The sequence below is a fragment of the Pristiophorus japonicus genome, chromosome 8, assembly GCF_044704955.1.
Source record: "Pristiophorus japonicus isolate sPriJap1 chromosome 8, sPriJap1.hap1, whole genome shotgun sequence".
In the NCBI taxonomy this organism is placed as follows: Eukaryota; Metazoa; Chordata; class Chondrichthyes; family Pristiophoridae; genus Pristiophorus; species Pristiophorus japonicus.
Window position 1 is genome coordinate 102,269,665 of NC_091984.1, and position 13,032 is coordinate 102,282,696.

The 13,032-nt window shown below is 46.4% G+C and overlaps 1 protein-coding gene across 3 annotated transcripts in view; it reads left to right on the forward strand.

The window, feature by feature from the left end:
• The window catches only part of LOC139268671 (uncharacterized), a 97,211-nt gene that overhangs the window by 75,138 nt on the left and 9,041 nt on the right, over positions 1-13,032 (forward strand). For 2 of the 3 annotated variants that reach the window (XM_070887207.1, XM_070887208.1), the window contains 2 exons: positions 725-850; positions 2,504-2,582. In XM_070887207.1, the coding sequence (XP_070743308.1) occupies positions 725-850; positions 2,504-2,582 (205 nt within the window). Of the gene's footprint in view, positions 1-724; positions 851-2,503; positions 2,583-8,498; positions 8,725-13,032 lie in introns of all 3 variants that reach the window. The other variant, XR_011594080.1, reaches the window with a different exon arrangement.

A 13,032-nucleotide genomic window follows, 5' to 3' on the forward strand; every position in this document is an offset into this window, starting at 1 on the left:
TGACATTTTAACTGTTCTTACATATTAGAATTCCAGATCAATTATTTTTTTCCCTTCCTGCCCCCTTCTGAAGTTACTGAATCCTGTTACATATTTCTGGGTCCCAGCTGTCACCCTGAACCTCATCCATGTGACCATTCTTCACGTGTGGGCCTAGACGATGGGGATTTGCAGTCCTGTCAGTCATGGAGGGCATCACTGCCGAGCGTGACCCTGTCCTCACCTGATGCCCAAACATATTGCAGTTTACAGCAGGAGAGGACACCTTGGATGGCTTTTCTTGTTGCTAATCCAAGGTACTGAGGCCTATTATACTGACCTTACTCTCAACCCAGCTGGGAGCAGTTAACTGATCACAGGCCAGTGACTGAACCTGGGACCCACCTCCCCACCCGGTTTGTGGGACTGAATACCACATGAAAACGGGCATTTCCTCGTTGAGGCTTCTCGCAAGCTCTACTGTTGCAATTATTAACTCATAAAGGGAAATAATAGAATCAGAAATGTGTTTATAAAGAACGTTTTTACAATTTTGTTGCAGACTGAGGAAATCTCCCCCCCCCCCGCCATCTCATATGAGTAACTTTGGTGAAAACCCCAATATCTGACCATGATGTTGCAGTGATACAAAGCTTCCTCAACGTGATATATCATCCAGCACTAAGCATTGGGTAACCAGCCACATTATGAGCTAATTTGTTTTATTTTTATTTTCTTTCACTAGGTGATCGGGATAGACTACAGCAGAAAGTTTGTTGATACCGCACAGCAGCTAAAATGTTCAGGACACCAAAACTCTGAGGTCAAAGTTCCAAATTATTTAGACAGAGACAGAGTGGTGTTCAAACAGGTAAACATGCTGAATGTTGCAAACACATTCCTTGTGTTTTTCTTCTTGATACAAATGTGGCATTCATTGAGCTTTTGCGATTTGGACTGGATTTTCGGGTTTGATGTTTTTTGTGGCGGTAATAGTGGCGGGGCGGTAAAGATTGCGCCCGGGAACAGTTTGCACCTCAGCAAGCAACATTGGTCAGCTGGGCCTTGAGTCAGGGGGCGCAGTGCACCTCTCTTAGCGTGTTAGCATTGGAAACTCCTGAGCTAAAGAGCTGGGCACTCCGAGAGAAGCCTGGGGGTGGGGAGCGGAAACCTAAAAAAAAAAACACAAAAACATTCCCAAACCATTGCTCATGCCACCACAACATAAATCGCAAAAAAATTAAAAGAAAAAACAATCACACTTGCTTTAGGAGTCCATTACTTACCCCTCCACTGTTGGTATTGTTGCACTGCTGGTCATTGCGGGGCGCGCTTTGGGATGTATGGGTCGGCAAGAGTCAAAATTCGTGCCGGTGTCACAACCAGGGGCGTTACACACCAGCGCAGCTCTTCCGGGCGGTGCTGCTCCACGCCGCCGCAAAACCGGCCCTGAGGATCGCTACGGGACACTGGAGGTTGACCGCCTGGCCAGAACACCTCACTACCGCCATTGCCGTCACTCCAGGGTGAAAAATGGAGTGGAGAGAAGCCGAAAATTCATCTTTTCAAAATATGTAACGGCCCATTCCTTTTTCATAAATCACCCCACCTACCCACCATCTCACTATCTCTCTGAATCCATTTCCCTCCGAAGATGTGCATCCAATTGTTTCTTGAACCCGGTTAACACTGCCAATTTCCTTGGCCTTCCCTTATAGCTTATTGCACAACGCTATTGATTTTTGTGATGTAATGTTCCGCTTGATTCCTTATTCCAAGCCATTTGTACTCTTTGCGTTGGAGAACAATTTGTCTTCCTACTGCCACCCTGACTGAGAGCAGTTAACTCTGCACATAATGAGGAATTCAGTGAGCAAATGGTCAATCTATGGAACAGGCTCCCTCAGGAGTCGGTGGAAGCAGTTGGTGTTGATTCATTCAAATCCAAATTTGATACATTTCTTTCAGAAAATAATATTTTGAGATACAGTATATGAGTAATTTGAGACCTGACATATGGTAAGTGTAGCATGCTTGGGAGGAACAGGTGGCTTTGGATATGTTTCCTAAAGCTTACCACCATTAGGGCTTTCCCTCGCATCATGTCTGGGTCTGTTGTAGACTGATTGATCGAGATTGATTGGCATAATTAGTCAACAACTCCATTATTGTTGTATCATGCGACTACCAGGATGTTGGAAGGCGAAGTAGATGGATCTCTCGTCTAGCAATTCCTATGTTTAACCTTAGGCCTTCTTGGTTTGTGTGGTAGTTTCACACTGAGCAGTGCATTCAGCCGCTAAGCCATCAGGATGCTATTGGGAGCATGTCTCATATTAGCACTTTATTTGTCAGCACAGCAAAACAATGGAGACAAAATTGATAAAATATCTCCTGATAACACTGGATCAAACTATAGGAATGTAAATTAGCAGTGTTCTCATTTAAGCTCCCCCACGACTATTGATAAAGCACTTTTGGAATCATTTGAAATAATTGTTTTTGTGCATGTTCAATTTTGCAGCTAACATGGATTCCTAATGAAGTCGGACATCATAGTTTTACACTTCTCGATTTCCTGGATCGTACCCTTAATCCCTCAGGTAAAAAAGTGTGATGTGTTGCATTTTATTAAATGCCTTAAAGAAAGTAAAGGCTTGAGCAGGACACTGAAATGTGCTATTCTGCTAAGATTTGTTCTAATTATGTTAAGGAATTTTTGTCTCATAGAAAATGGCTGCCAAATTAAAGGTCACCTAGCTGTAACCTCTGAAAACATGTTTTAAAACTCTACTCATTTCTATAGAAACATAGAAACATAGCAAATAGGTGCAGGAGCAGGCCATTTGGCCCTTCGAGCCTGCACCGCCATTCAATAAGATCATGGCTGATCATTCCCTCAGTACGCCTTTCCTGCGAGAGGGATGGAGTACAAAAGCAGGGAGGTCCTTCTGCAACTGTATAGGGTATTGGTGAGGCCGCACCTGGAGTACTGCGTGCAGTTTTGGTCACCTTACTTAAGGAAGGATATACTAGCTTTGGAGGGGGTACAGAGACGATTCACTAGGCTGATTCCGGAGATGAGGGGGTTACCTTATGATGATAGATTGAGTAGAGTGGGTCGTTGGAGTTCAGAAGGATGAGGGGTGATCGTATAGAAACATTAAAAATAATGAAAGGGATAGACAAGATAGAGGCAGAAAGGTTGTTTCCACTGGTAGGGGAGACTAGAACTAGGGGGCACAGCCTCAAAATACGGGGGAGCCAATTTAAAACCAAGTTGAGAAGGAATTTCTTCTCCCAGAGGGTTGTGAATCTGTGGAATTCTCTGCCCAAGGAAGCAGTTGAGGCTAGCTCATTGAATGTATTCAAGTCACAGATAGATAGATTTTTAACCAATAGGGAAGTAAGGGTTACGGGAAGCGGGCGGATAAGTGGAGCTGAGTCCACGGCCAGATCAGCCATGATCTTGTTGAATGGCGGAGCAGGCTCGAGGGGCTAGATGGCCTACTCCTGTTCCTAATTCTTATGTTCTTATGTTCTCCACACCCCTTGATCCCCTTAGCCGTAAGGGCCATATCTAACTCCCTCTTGAATATATCCAATGAACTGGCATCAACAACTCTCTGCGGCAGGGAATTCCACAGGTTAACAACTCTCTGAGTGAAGAAGTTTCTCCTCATCTGTACTGAAGTACTGAAAGATCTTTTGAACATTATCATTCCTGTAGTAAACTGAGAATGTGTTACGTTTCTGTAAATGCTGTGTGTTGTGAGTTTGCCTGCAGTCAAAGTATAATGGAACACATGCCATTTACCTATGATCTGTATCTCAGAAATCCTTTCTGTAACACACACATGACTTGCAATTTCAGCATTAAAAACAATAATCTCCAGGTCCCCCCCTCCTGCCTGAGGGTGCTGACTGGGATTCTACTGGGATACAATTCCCACAAGAAGAGGAAAAAAAATCTATTGAACCATTAGTTCTCTGAAGAAATGTTTTAAAAAACGATAAATTCCTGGCCATGCATCGCTCAACAATTTGGAGCAAAACTGACCATGTACACAACATTGTGTTTCAACTTGTTGTGACAGTATAGTGGTGCACTGCAAAATATTATACACAGATTTGTTATTCAGTACAGCGTATTATATTTCGGACGGTTCTCTGATAACTGTATTATTGTCACCCCCCATCGCACCCACAGTTACTGCACAACAATCAATTCCATTCCCAAACAAATGTTTAAGCAGCAAAGCTTTTTGCCAGAGGCCTGTTCCACAGATTTACTAATTTATGTGTCTTGGTTGGTGGGGCGCCGATTCGTGGGAAATTTCATTCAACCTCTAGGTTTTTTAAGACGTTTTATTTTTAAGCCTGTGTACACTCGAAGGTATCCTTTGTCAAGGGTCGGAGACTGTTCCTCACATCAGAGACGTGGGGAGACCGGAATAGAAATAAAATATATCTCCCAGCTCACAGATCTTTCATTGTTAAGAGGATTTAAAAAAAAATTGTTCCTGGGATGCGTGCGTCGCTGGCAAGGCCAGCATTTATTGCCCATCCCTAATTGTCCTCGAGAATATGGTGGTGAGTCGCCTTCTTGAACTGCTGCAATCCGTCTGGTGAAGGTACTGCCACAGTGTTATTAGGGAGGGAGTTCCAGGATTTTGACCCAGCGACGGTGAAGGAACAGCGGTATACTTCTAAGTCAGGATGGTGTGTAACTTGGAGGGGAAGGGGAGTTGGTGCTGTTCCCATGCGTCTGCTACCCTTATCCTTCTAGGTGGTAGAGGTCGCGGGTTTTGGAAGTGCAGCCAAAGAAGCCTTGGCGAGTTGATGCAGCACCTCTTGTAGATGGTAGACACTGCAGCCATGGTGCATCGGTGGTGGAGAGAATGAATGTTTAAGGTGTTGGATGGGGTGCCAATCAAGTGGGCTGATTTATCTTCAATGGTGTAGAGCTTCTTGAATGTTGTTGAAGCTGCACTCATCCAGGCAAGTGGAGAGTATTCCATCACACTCCTGACTTGTGCCTTGTAGATGGTGGAAAGACTTTGGGGAGTCAGGAGGTGAGACACTCACCGCAGAATACCCAGCCTCTGACCATCTCTTGTTGCCACAGTATTTATGTGGCTGGCCCAGTTAAGTTTCTGGTCAATGGTGACCCCCAGGATGTTGATGGTGGGGGATTCAGCGATGATAATGCCATTGAATGTCAAGGAGTGGTGGTTAGACTCTCGCTTGTTGGAGATAGTCTTTGTCTGGCACTTGTGTGGCGCGAATGTCATCCAGGTCCTGCTGCATGTGGATATGGACTGCTCCATTATCTGAGGAGTTGCAAATGGCACTGAACACTGTACAGTTATCAGCGAACATCCCCACTTCTGACCTTATGAAGGAGAGAAGGTCATTGATGAAGCAGCTGAAGATGGTTGGGCCTAGGACACTGCCCTGAGGAACTCCTGCAGTGATGTCCTGGAGCTGAGATGATTGACCTGCAACCACTACAACCATCTTCCTTTGTGCTCGGTATGACTCCAGCCAGTGGAGAGTTTTCCCCCTGATTCCCATTGACTTCAGTTTTACTTGGGCTCCTTGATGCCACACTTGGTCAAATGCTGCCTTGATGTCAAGGGCAGTCACTCTCACCTCACCTCTGCAATTCAGTTCTTTTGTCCATGTTTGGACCAAGGCTGTAATGAGGTCTGGAGCCGAGTGGTCCTGGCGGAACCCAAACTGGGCATCGGTGAGCCGGTTATTGGTGAGTAAGTGCCACTTGATAGCACCGTTGACGACACTTTCCATCAATTTGATGATTGAGAGTAGACTGATGGGTGGTAATTGGCCGGATCGGATTTATACTGATTTTTGTGGACAGACATACCTGGGCAGCTTTCTACATTGTCGGGTAGATTCCAGTGTTGTAGCTGTACTGGAACAGCTTGGCTAAAGGCACAGCTAGTTCTGGAGCACAAGTCTTCAGCACGACAGGCGGGATGTTGTCGAGGCCCATAGCCTTTACTGTATCCAGTGCGCTCAGCCGTTTCTTGATATCATGTGGAGTGAATCGAATGCTGAAGACTGATGGTGGGGACTTCAGGAAATGGATCATCCACTCGGCACTTTTGGCTGAAGATGGTTGCAAACGCTTGAGCCTTGTCTTTTGCACTCACGTGCTGGGCTCCACCATCATTAGGATGGGGATATTCATGGAGCTTCCTCCTCCTGTTAGTTGTTTAATTGTCCACCAGCATTCACGATTGGATGTTGCAGGACTGCAGAGCTTTGATCTGATCTGTTGGTTGTGGGATCACTTAGCCCTGTCAATAACATGCTGCTTCTGCTGTTTAGCATGGATATCGTCCTGTGTTGCAGCATCTCCAGGTGGCACTTGACTTTTAGGTACACCTGGTGCTGCTGCTGGCATTCTCTTCTACACTCATTGAACCAGGGTTGGTCCCCTGGCTTGATGATAATGGTAGAGTGAGGAATATACCAGGCCATGAGGTTATAGATTGTGGGGGAATACAGTTCTTCTGCTGCTAATGGCCCACAGTGCCTCGTGGATCTCCAGTTTTGAACTGCTAGATCTGTTATGAATCTATCCCATTTAGCACGGTGATAGTGCCACACAACGTGATGGAGGATGTCCTCAGTATGAAGACAGGACTTTGTTTCCACAATGACTGTGCGGTGGTCACTGCTATAATGCTGTCATGGACAGATGCATCTGCGACAGGTAGATTGGTGATGATGAGGTCAAGTAGGTTTTTCTCTTGTGTTGGTTCTCTCACCACCTGCCGCCGGCCCAGTCTGGCAGCAATGTCCTTCAAGATACGGTCAGTAGTGGTGGTGCTACCGAGCCACGCTTGGCGATGGACATTAAAGTCCCCCACCCAGAGTACATTCTATGCCCCTGTTACTCTCAGTGCTTCTTCCAACTTGGAGGAGTACTGATTCATCAGCTGAGGGAGGGCGGTAGGTGGTAATCAGCAGGAGGTTTCCTTGCCCAGGCTTGACCTGAAGTCATGAGACTTCATGGGGTCCGGAGTCAATGTTGAGGACTCCCAGGGCCACTCCCTCCCAACTGTATAACTCCGTGCCGCCACCTCTGGTGGGTCTGTCCTGCCGGTGGGACAGGATTAACCCAGGGATGGTGATGGAAGCGTCTGGGACGTTTGCTGAAAGGTATGATTCTGTATGACTATGTCAGGCTGTTGCTTGACTAGTCTGTGGGACAGCTCTCCTAATTTTGACACAAGTCCCCAGGTGTTGGTGAGGAGGACTTTGCAGGGTCGACTGGGCTGGGTGTGCCATTGCCGTGTCCGTAGCCAGTGCCTAGGTCAATGCCTGGTGTTCTGTCCTGTTTTTTTATTATTCTTGTTTCTCGTAGCAGTTTTGTTACAACTGAGAGGCTTGCTAGGCCATTTCAGAGGGAAGTTAAGAGTCAACCACATTGTAGGTCTGGAGTCACATATAGGCCAGACTAGGTAAGGATGGCAGATTACCTTCCCTAAAGGACATTTAAATGACCACTTTGCTACCACTATGCTCTAATTATGGCTTTAAACTGGCCTCATTAATAGATCTAGCTCTTGAAATATCTTGGGGGTTTCAATTAAAACCCAATTGAAATCCAACGAAAGTATGAAACATTAAGCACTTACCATGTATCCAATAGTTGGCCCAGCATGCTTTTCAGTACTGTTGTATTTTTCAATTCCCCGATAGACTGATGGTCTGGGATTGAAAAGGCCTTATAATGCAACAGACCATCGATGTTCACTGTCTAAACATCACACATGCAAAGTGGTGAGTGAGGTGAGTTACTGGGGGGGGGGGGGGCTGCTCCAGGTTGTGGAGTCTTACGGCGGTGGGACTCACTGTCTTCAGGAGTGAAGGGATAAGGGAGAAAGCAGCAGGAGATTTGGAGAAAGAAACTCACTTTTCCATAAGTCTGTAACTGAAACACCATATTCCAATACTTTAAATTTGGGTTTTGAACCCTGCTACACATACTTTTATTCTTCTCTTCCATTCTTAAAGAGAGTAGGATTCCACTGCCAGTCCAATCCTAACTTGACTTTAACAGCTTCCAAGATGTGGTCTCACGTTGGCTTTTCCTGATGTCAGGCTCAGTGTAACCACTGTGTGCATGTGAGAATGCTGGGTAACCATAGAGCAATACTCAGTTGTGATGATAAAATAACCTGCCAGTTTTCACAGCCTGGGCACACATGGGAAGAATGTCTAAATATGGAAAGTGCTGAAGTAAGAGTCGGAATCTTCAGAAGAGGAAGGAAGAAAATTGGTCCGAAACGCGCATGAAGAGAAATGAATAATAATGGCGGGGACACATCTTTGGACTTTACCTTACAATATATGCGAATTAGATTTATAAATATTTTGGTTTTGTGATGGTTTCTTTCTTGTTCCACACTTTAGGACAGCGTGTGTTGAATTCTGGTATTTGTTTACATATTTTCACTTCATGTTTTCTTTCCTTTTTACAGAACTAGTCAATCTTCCCTTCAACTCTAAACAGTAATGTCATTTTGAGTTAGGCTTATCTTAACTGAAAATCGCAACTGAGATTTATCTTCCCTGCAAGTCCCAGCAGAGATTTATCTTCCCTGCAAGTCCCAGCAGATTTTCATCTTCCCCAGAAGTCAATACCTTTATAAAACTTTGCTATACTGTTTAAAAAGCCTTCAAAGTGTAACCCACTTTACTGGAAAAGTAAGCCTTTTAAACTGTGCTTTAGTTATTTATCTAATTATTTATTAAGTTGTTCATTTATTTATTCATTCATTTATTTATTTAAAGGGAAAACATAGGAAACAAGAATTTATCATCTAAATGTTTAAAACACTAGTTAGGCCACAGCTAGAGTATTGTGTACAGTTCTAGTCACCACATTGCAGGAAAGATGTGTTTGCACTACAGAGGGTACAGAGGAGATTTACGAGGATGTTGCCAGAATTGGAGAATTTTAACTACGAGGAAAGATTGCATAGGCTCGGGTTGTTTGCTTTGAGCAGAGGAGGCTGAGGGGAGACTTTATTGAGATGTATAAAATTATGAGGGGCCTAGTTAGAATAGATAGAAAGGACTTATTTCTCCATGCAGAGAGGTTAATAACCAGCAATTGGTGGAAGGATTAAAGGGAAGTTGAGGAGAACTTTTTTCATCCAGAGGGTGGTGGGGGTCTGGAAGTCACTGCCTGAAAGGGTGGTAGAGGCAGAAACCCTCATTGCATTTAAAAAGTACTTATATGCACTTGACGTGCTGTAACCTATAGGGCTACAAACCAAGAGCTGGAAAGTGGGTTGGGCTGGATAGCTCTTTTCCGACCGGCACACGATGAACCGAATGGCCTCCTTTTGTGCCAAAAGATCTATGATTCTGTGAATGTCACCTTATTTTTATTCTTGCTACCTAAATATTTAGGGCTAGATTTTCAGCTCAGTTGCGCCTCAGTTTACCAGCCTACCAGTGCCAACAGGATTCCGCTGCCCGTCACAGTGAAGTGACTGTGGCATTGGCCTTCTATGCTTCTGGCTCCTTCCAGGCGGCACAGGGGACATCATCATAGGCGGTCCCTCGAACGAGGATGACTTGCTTCCACGAGTTCCCAGGTGTTTCGATGAAGGACCCAATGTTCCAGTCCTGAACTCCAATTGAGGGGATGGAAGATGCCTGTGCGTGAATTTTTTTAACGTGTGGTGGCCGTTGCACATCAGCCAACACACGGGCTTGGCAGAGCTAAGTCTTGGTCCAATGGCAAGGATTAACCAAGACGACTGGAGACCTGCTCTGCTGCATGGACCTAGCGCGCACACATATCGCAGTGTGGGCTGGCCCGTGCTGCCCCTGGACCCTCAGCTCTTCTGGGCCCCTGTCGCACCTCCGCCACGATTTCTCGCCGCTCCTCCACCATGAACATTCACCGCATCTCGTCACAAACACTCGCTGCTCATCCGCCCCGACCTTCCCACTCTGTACCTGGGCCCTGTCGGTGTTCCTGCCCATGCTCCAAAACAGCGACCAGGGTTTTGATGATGTCACCCAGTCGCCCATCTCAAAATCGTTGCACACTTGGAGCAGCTCGCGCAGGAGGTTGAAGTGGTATGCTGCTCCAGCTCTCTTACTTCCCAACCTGCGGAGCTGTTCTTTTCCAGGTCAGGGGGCCATGAGCAGGGGACATATGCAGCATCTCTCAATATGCTACACATCGCTGCATTCGGCACATTACAAAGGTTCTGTACGCCTGCAGAATGGGTGTCATAAAGTTTCTAATGAGCAGGGAGAGCCAGAATAAATGGGCATTTGGGTTAGGCAGAATGGCAGGCTTCCTGAGGGTTCAAGGAGCCATTGACTGCATACACATGGCCTTGCGAGCAACATTCAACCATGCAGAGGTATTCAGAAACCGAAAAGGATACTACTCCCTAAATGTGCAGCTGGTGTGCGACCACACGCAGCGCATCCTCACAGTGAATGCCCGCTATCCAGGGAGCACACATGATGCTTTCATCTTGTGTGAGAGCAGTGTCTCACGAATGTTTCAGCGACAAAGGGAATGGCACGGCTGGCTGGTCGGGAACAAAGGATACGGACTAGCCACCTGGCTCATGGCCCCCCCCACCCCCTCTGCAACCCCACCACAGAAGCTGAGCAGCACTGCCATGCAGCCACCTGCAATGTCATCGAACAGACAGTTGGGTTACTCAAGCAGTGATTCCGATGCCTCGACCACTCTGGAGCCAGCCTTCAACACTCCCCGCAACAGGTCTTCGAATTAATTGTGGTCTGCTGCATGCTGCACAACTCAGCCATAATGAGGGGCCAGACATTGCCAATGTGGATTGTAGGCCCACCTCTGGAGGAGGAGAATGATGAAGAGGAGCCTGGCATGGCATCGATTGCACAGCTACCCCATCCACGGGGTGGGGGGGGCAGCATGGAGATGCTGCCTGAGCAAGAGCTGCACGGCACCAGCTCATAATGGACAGGTTCACTTGAATGGAGGAAGCTCAGGGATGCATTTAATACTGGCCACGCCATGTGCCACTATGACGGCACATCTACGCTGAGCTTTGGAATAATACACACGACACCAACACAAAGGCTCAAAGTAATATTTTTATTAAAACAAGTAACAAATGACCCCCCCCCCCCCACAACACCAAACAATACAATAAACCAACAAAAGCAAACGAAACAATAAACAGCGTTCTGCTGCAAGTCAGTGAATGTTCATTTATCAAAAACAACTATTTACAGGCATCCTCACTATATACCAATGCATCTGCAGAAGGTTGTGCCACCCCTTAATGGCCTCTGAGCTTCCTCTTCTGCTGGGCGTTGCTATAAAGCCACTGGGGCCAGGAGTCTTATAGTCCTCAAACCCCGGGAAATCGGCGTTGTCCACAGATGTAGAGTCGGCAGTCGGGGTGACTGCTGGGCTGTCTGATTCAGAGAGAAGACGTTCATCCCCTCCCCCATTGTCTCCCCGTGACAGATGTAGGTGGCTCCCAAGAAGGGTGTTGCGCTTGTGGCTGGTCATCTGCAAGCAGAAAACAACAGACGTGTGGTTAGCAGCAGGGGAGGTGGCAGGGTGATAGGAGGAAGGTGGCATTGGACATGTACGTGTAAAGGGGATAGGCCACTTCATATTAGGGGTCAATGAAGTCACATCAGTCGCGTGTTCCATTTACATACCTTCACTACCCGAAGAGGGCTTGGTATCGCCTCCTGCCACTGTCCGAACTGGGGTGCCCATGAGGGCTGAGACTCATTGTTCAACATCCATTAGGTCCAGCAGCTCCGGCTGCCCCCCCTCCTGTACGTCACTGCTCGCATCTGTTGTGTGAGAGTTTGGCTTGCAATAAGAAGAATAAGAAGCGCTCATTAATGGTCCTGCTGTGCCACATATGCCTTCCATAATTCAATAGCTGCCACTGTGTGGATGTGCGAATGTATTCACTTCAAATCTGTGTGGCTGTTGACTGAGGTTTGGCAAAGATTGGGAGGAGGTGAGAGGTAGGTAGCATAGCGGCTCAGGGTGATATTTAGGAAATGCATATCAGCAGTGGAGTGGAGTGCAAGGAGGCTTGACAATGATTAGGGTACAAGAGGGCATGTGCATCCTGAATGCAGAGGCAATGACTGGAGAAGTGAGCCTTCAGCTTTCTGCTGCATTCTACTACACACACCCTGACCTTCAACACATTGAGAAGGGGCAGTTCCATCAAATAATTCACATTGATCCTGGAAGGATGGCAGGCCTACATAAATGTGAAGGGTACTCACCTTGACGAACCTCGTGAAGTCGTTGAACTCCTTGCACCATTTTGTGTCAGCCCTGGTCGCTGTGTCTGCTATTGACACCTCCTGTGCGATTTCACGCCAGATCCACTTGAAAATGCTGGACAACCACCTCCCTCCCCAACCAGGTGGAATGCGGTCCACCTCCTTCCAACGGCCTGCACTAAGGCCTCAGCAGCCTCTGAGGAGAAACTTTTAGCACACTGCCTGCCCTCTTGCTGAAGTCTCAGAAGTGGGCCATGTCATTAAATGTGTAGAATTGTAGGTAGTGATAACTTGGAGAATGATTATGAAGGCACTCTGCACACCAAGACATGTAACACAGAAAAAATACGCATAGACTATGATTGTTTAAAGGGGAAGGGAAGTGTAGGAAAGGAACAGTCCAAAGCAAATGTGCCCTTATGATACCTTTAAGATTTTTATATGCCAGAGTTGGATTCTTGGATATTGCCAATTCATGGTTTCATCTCTGTTATTGGGAAGCAAGTGTGAAATTTTCTTCTCTAACAGGCTAAAATCGCACTAGCAGCCAACTGTATTTGTTGTTCCTTTTACCCCTTTGTTTCATGAAAAGATGTTTGCCAAAGGCGGGGAAATGATCCAGTAAACCCGGGCATCATTTTTGCCATGAGTGATTTTCATATCATACGATGTTGCATTCTAATGCATTTTATGTCATTACATCATGTGGTTTTAAACAAATGGGAATACATT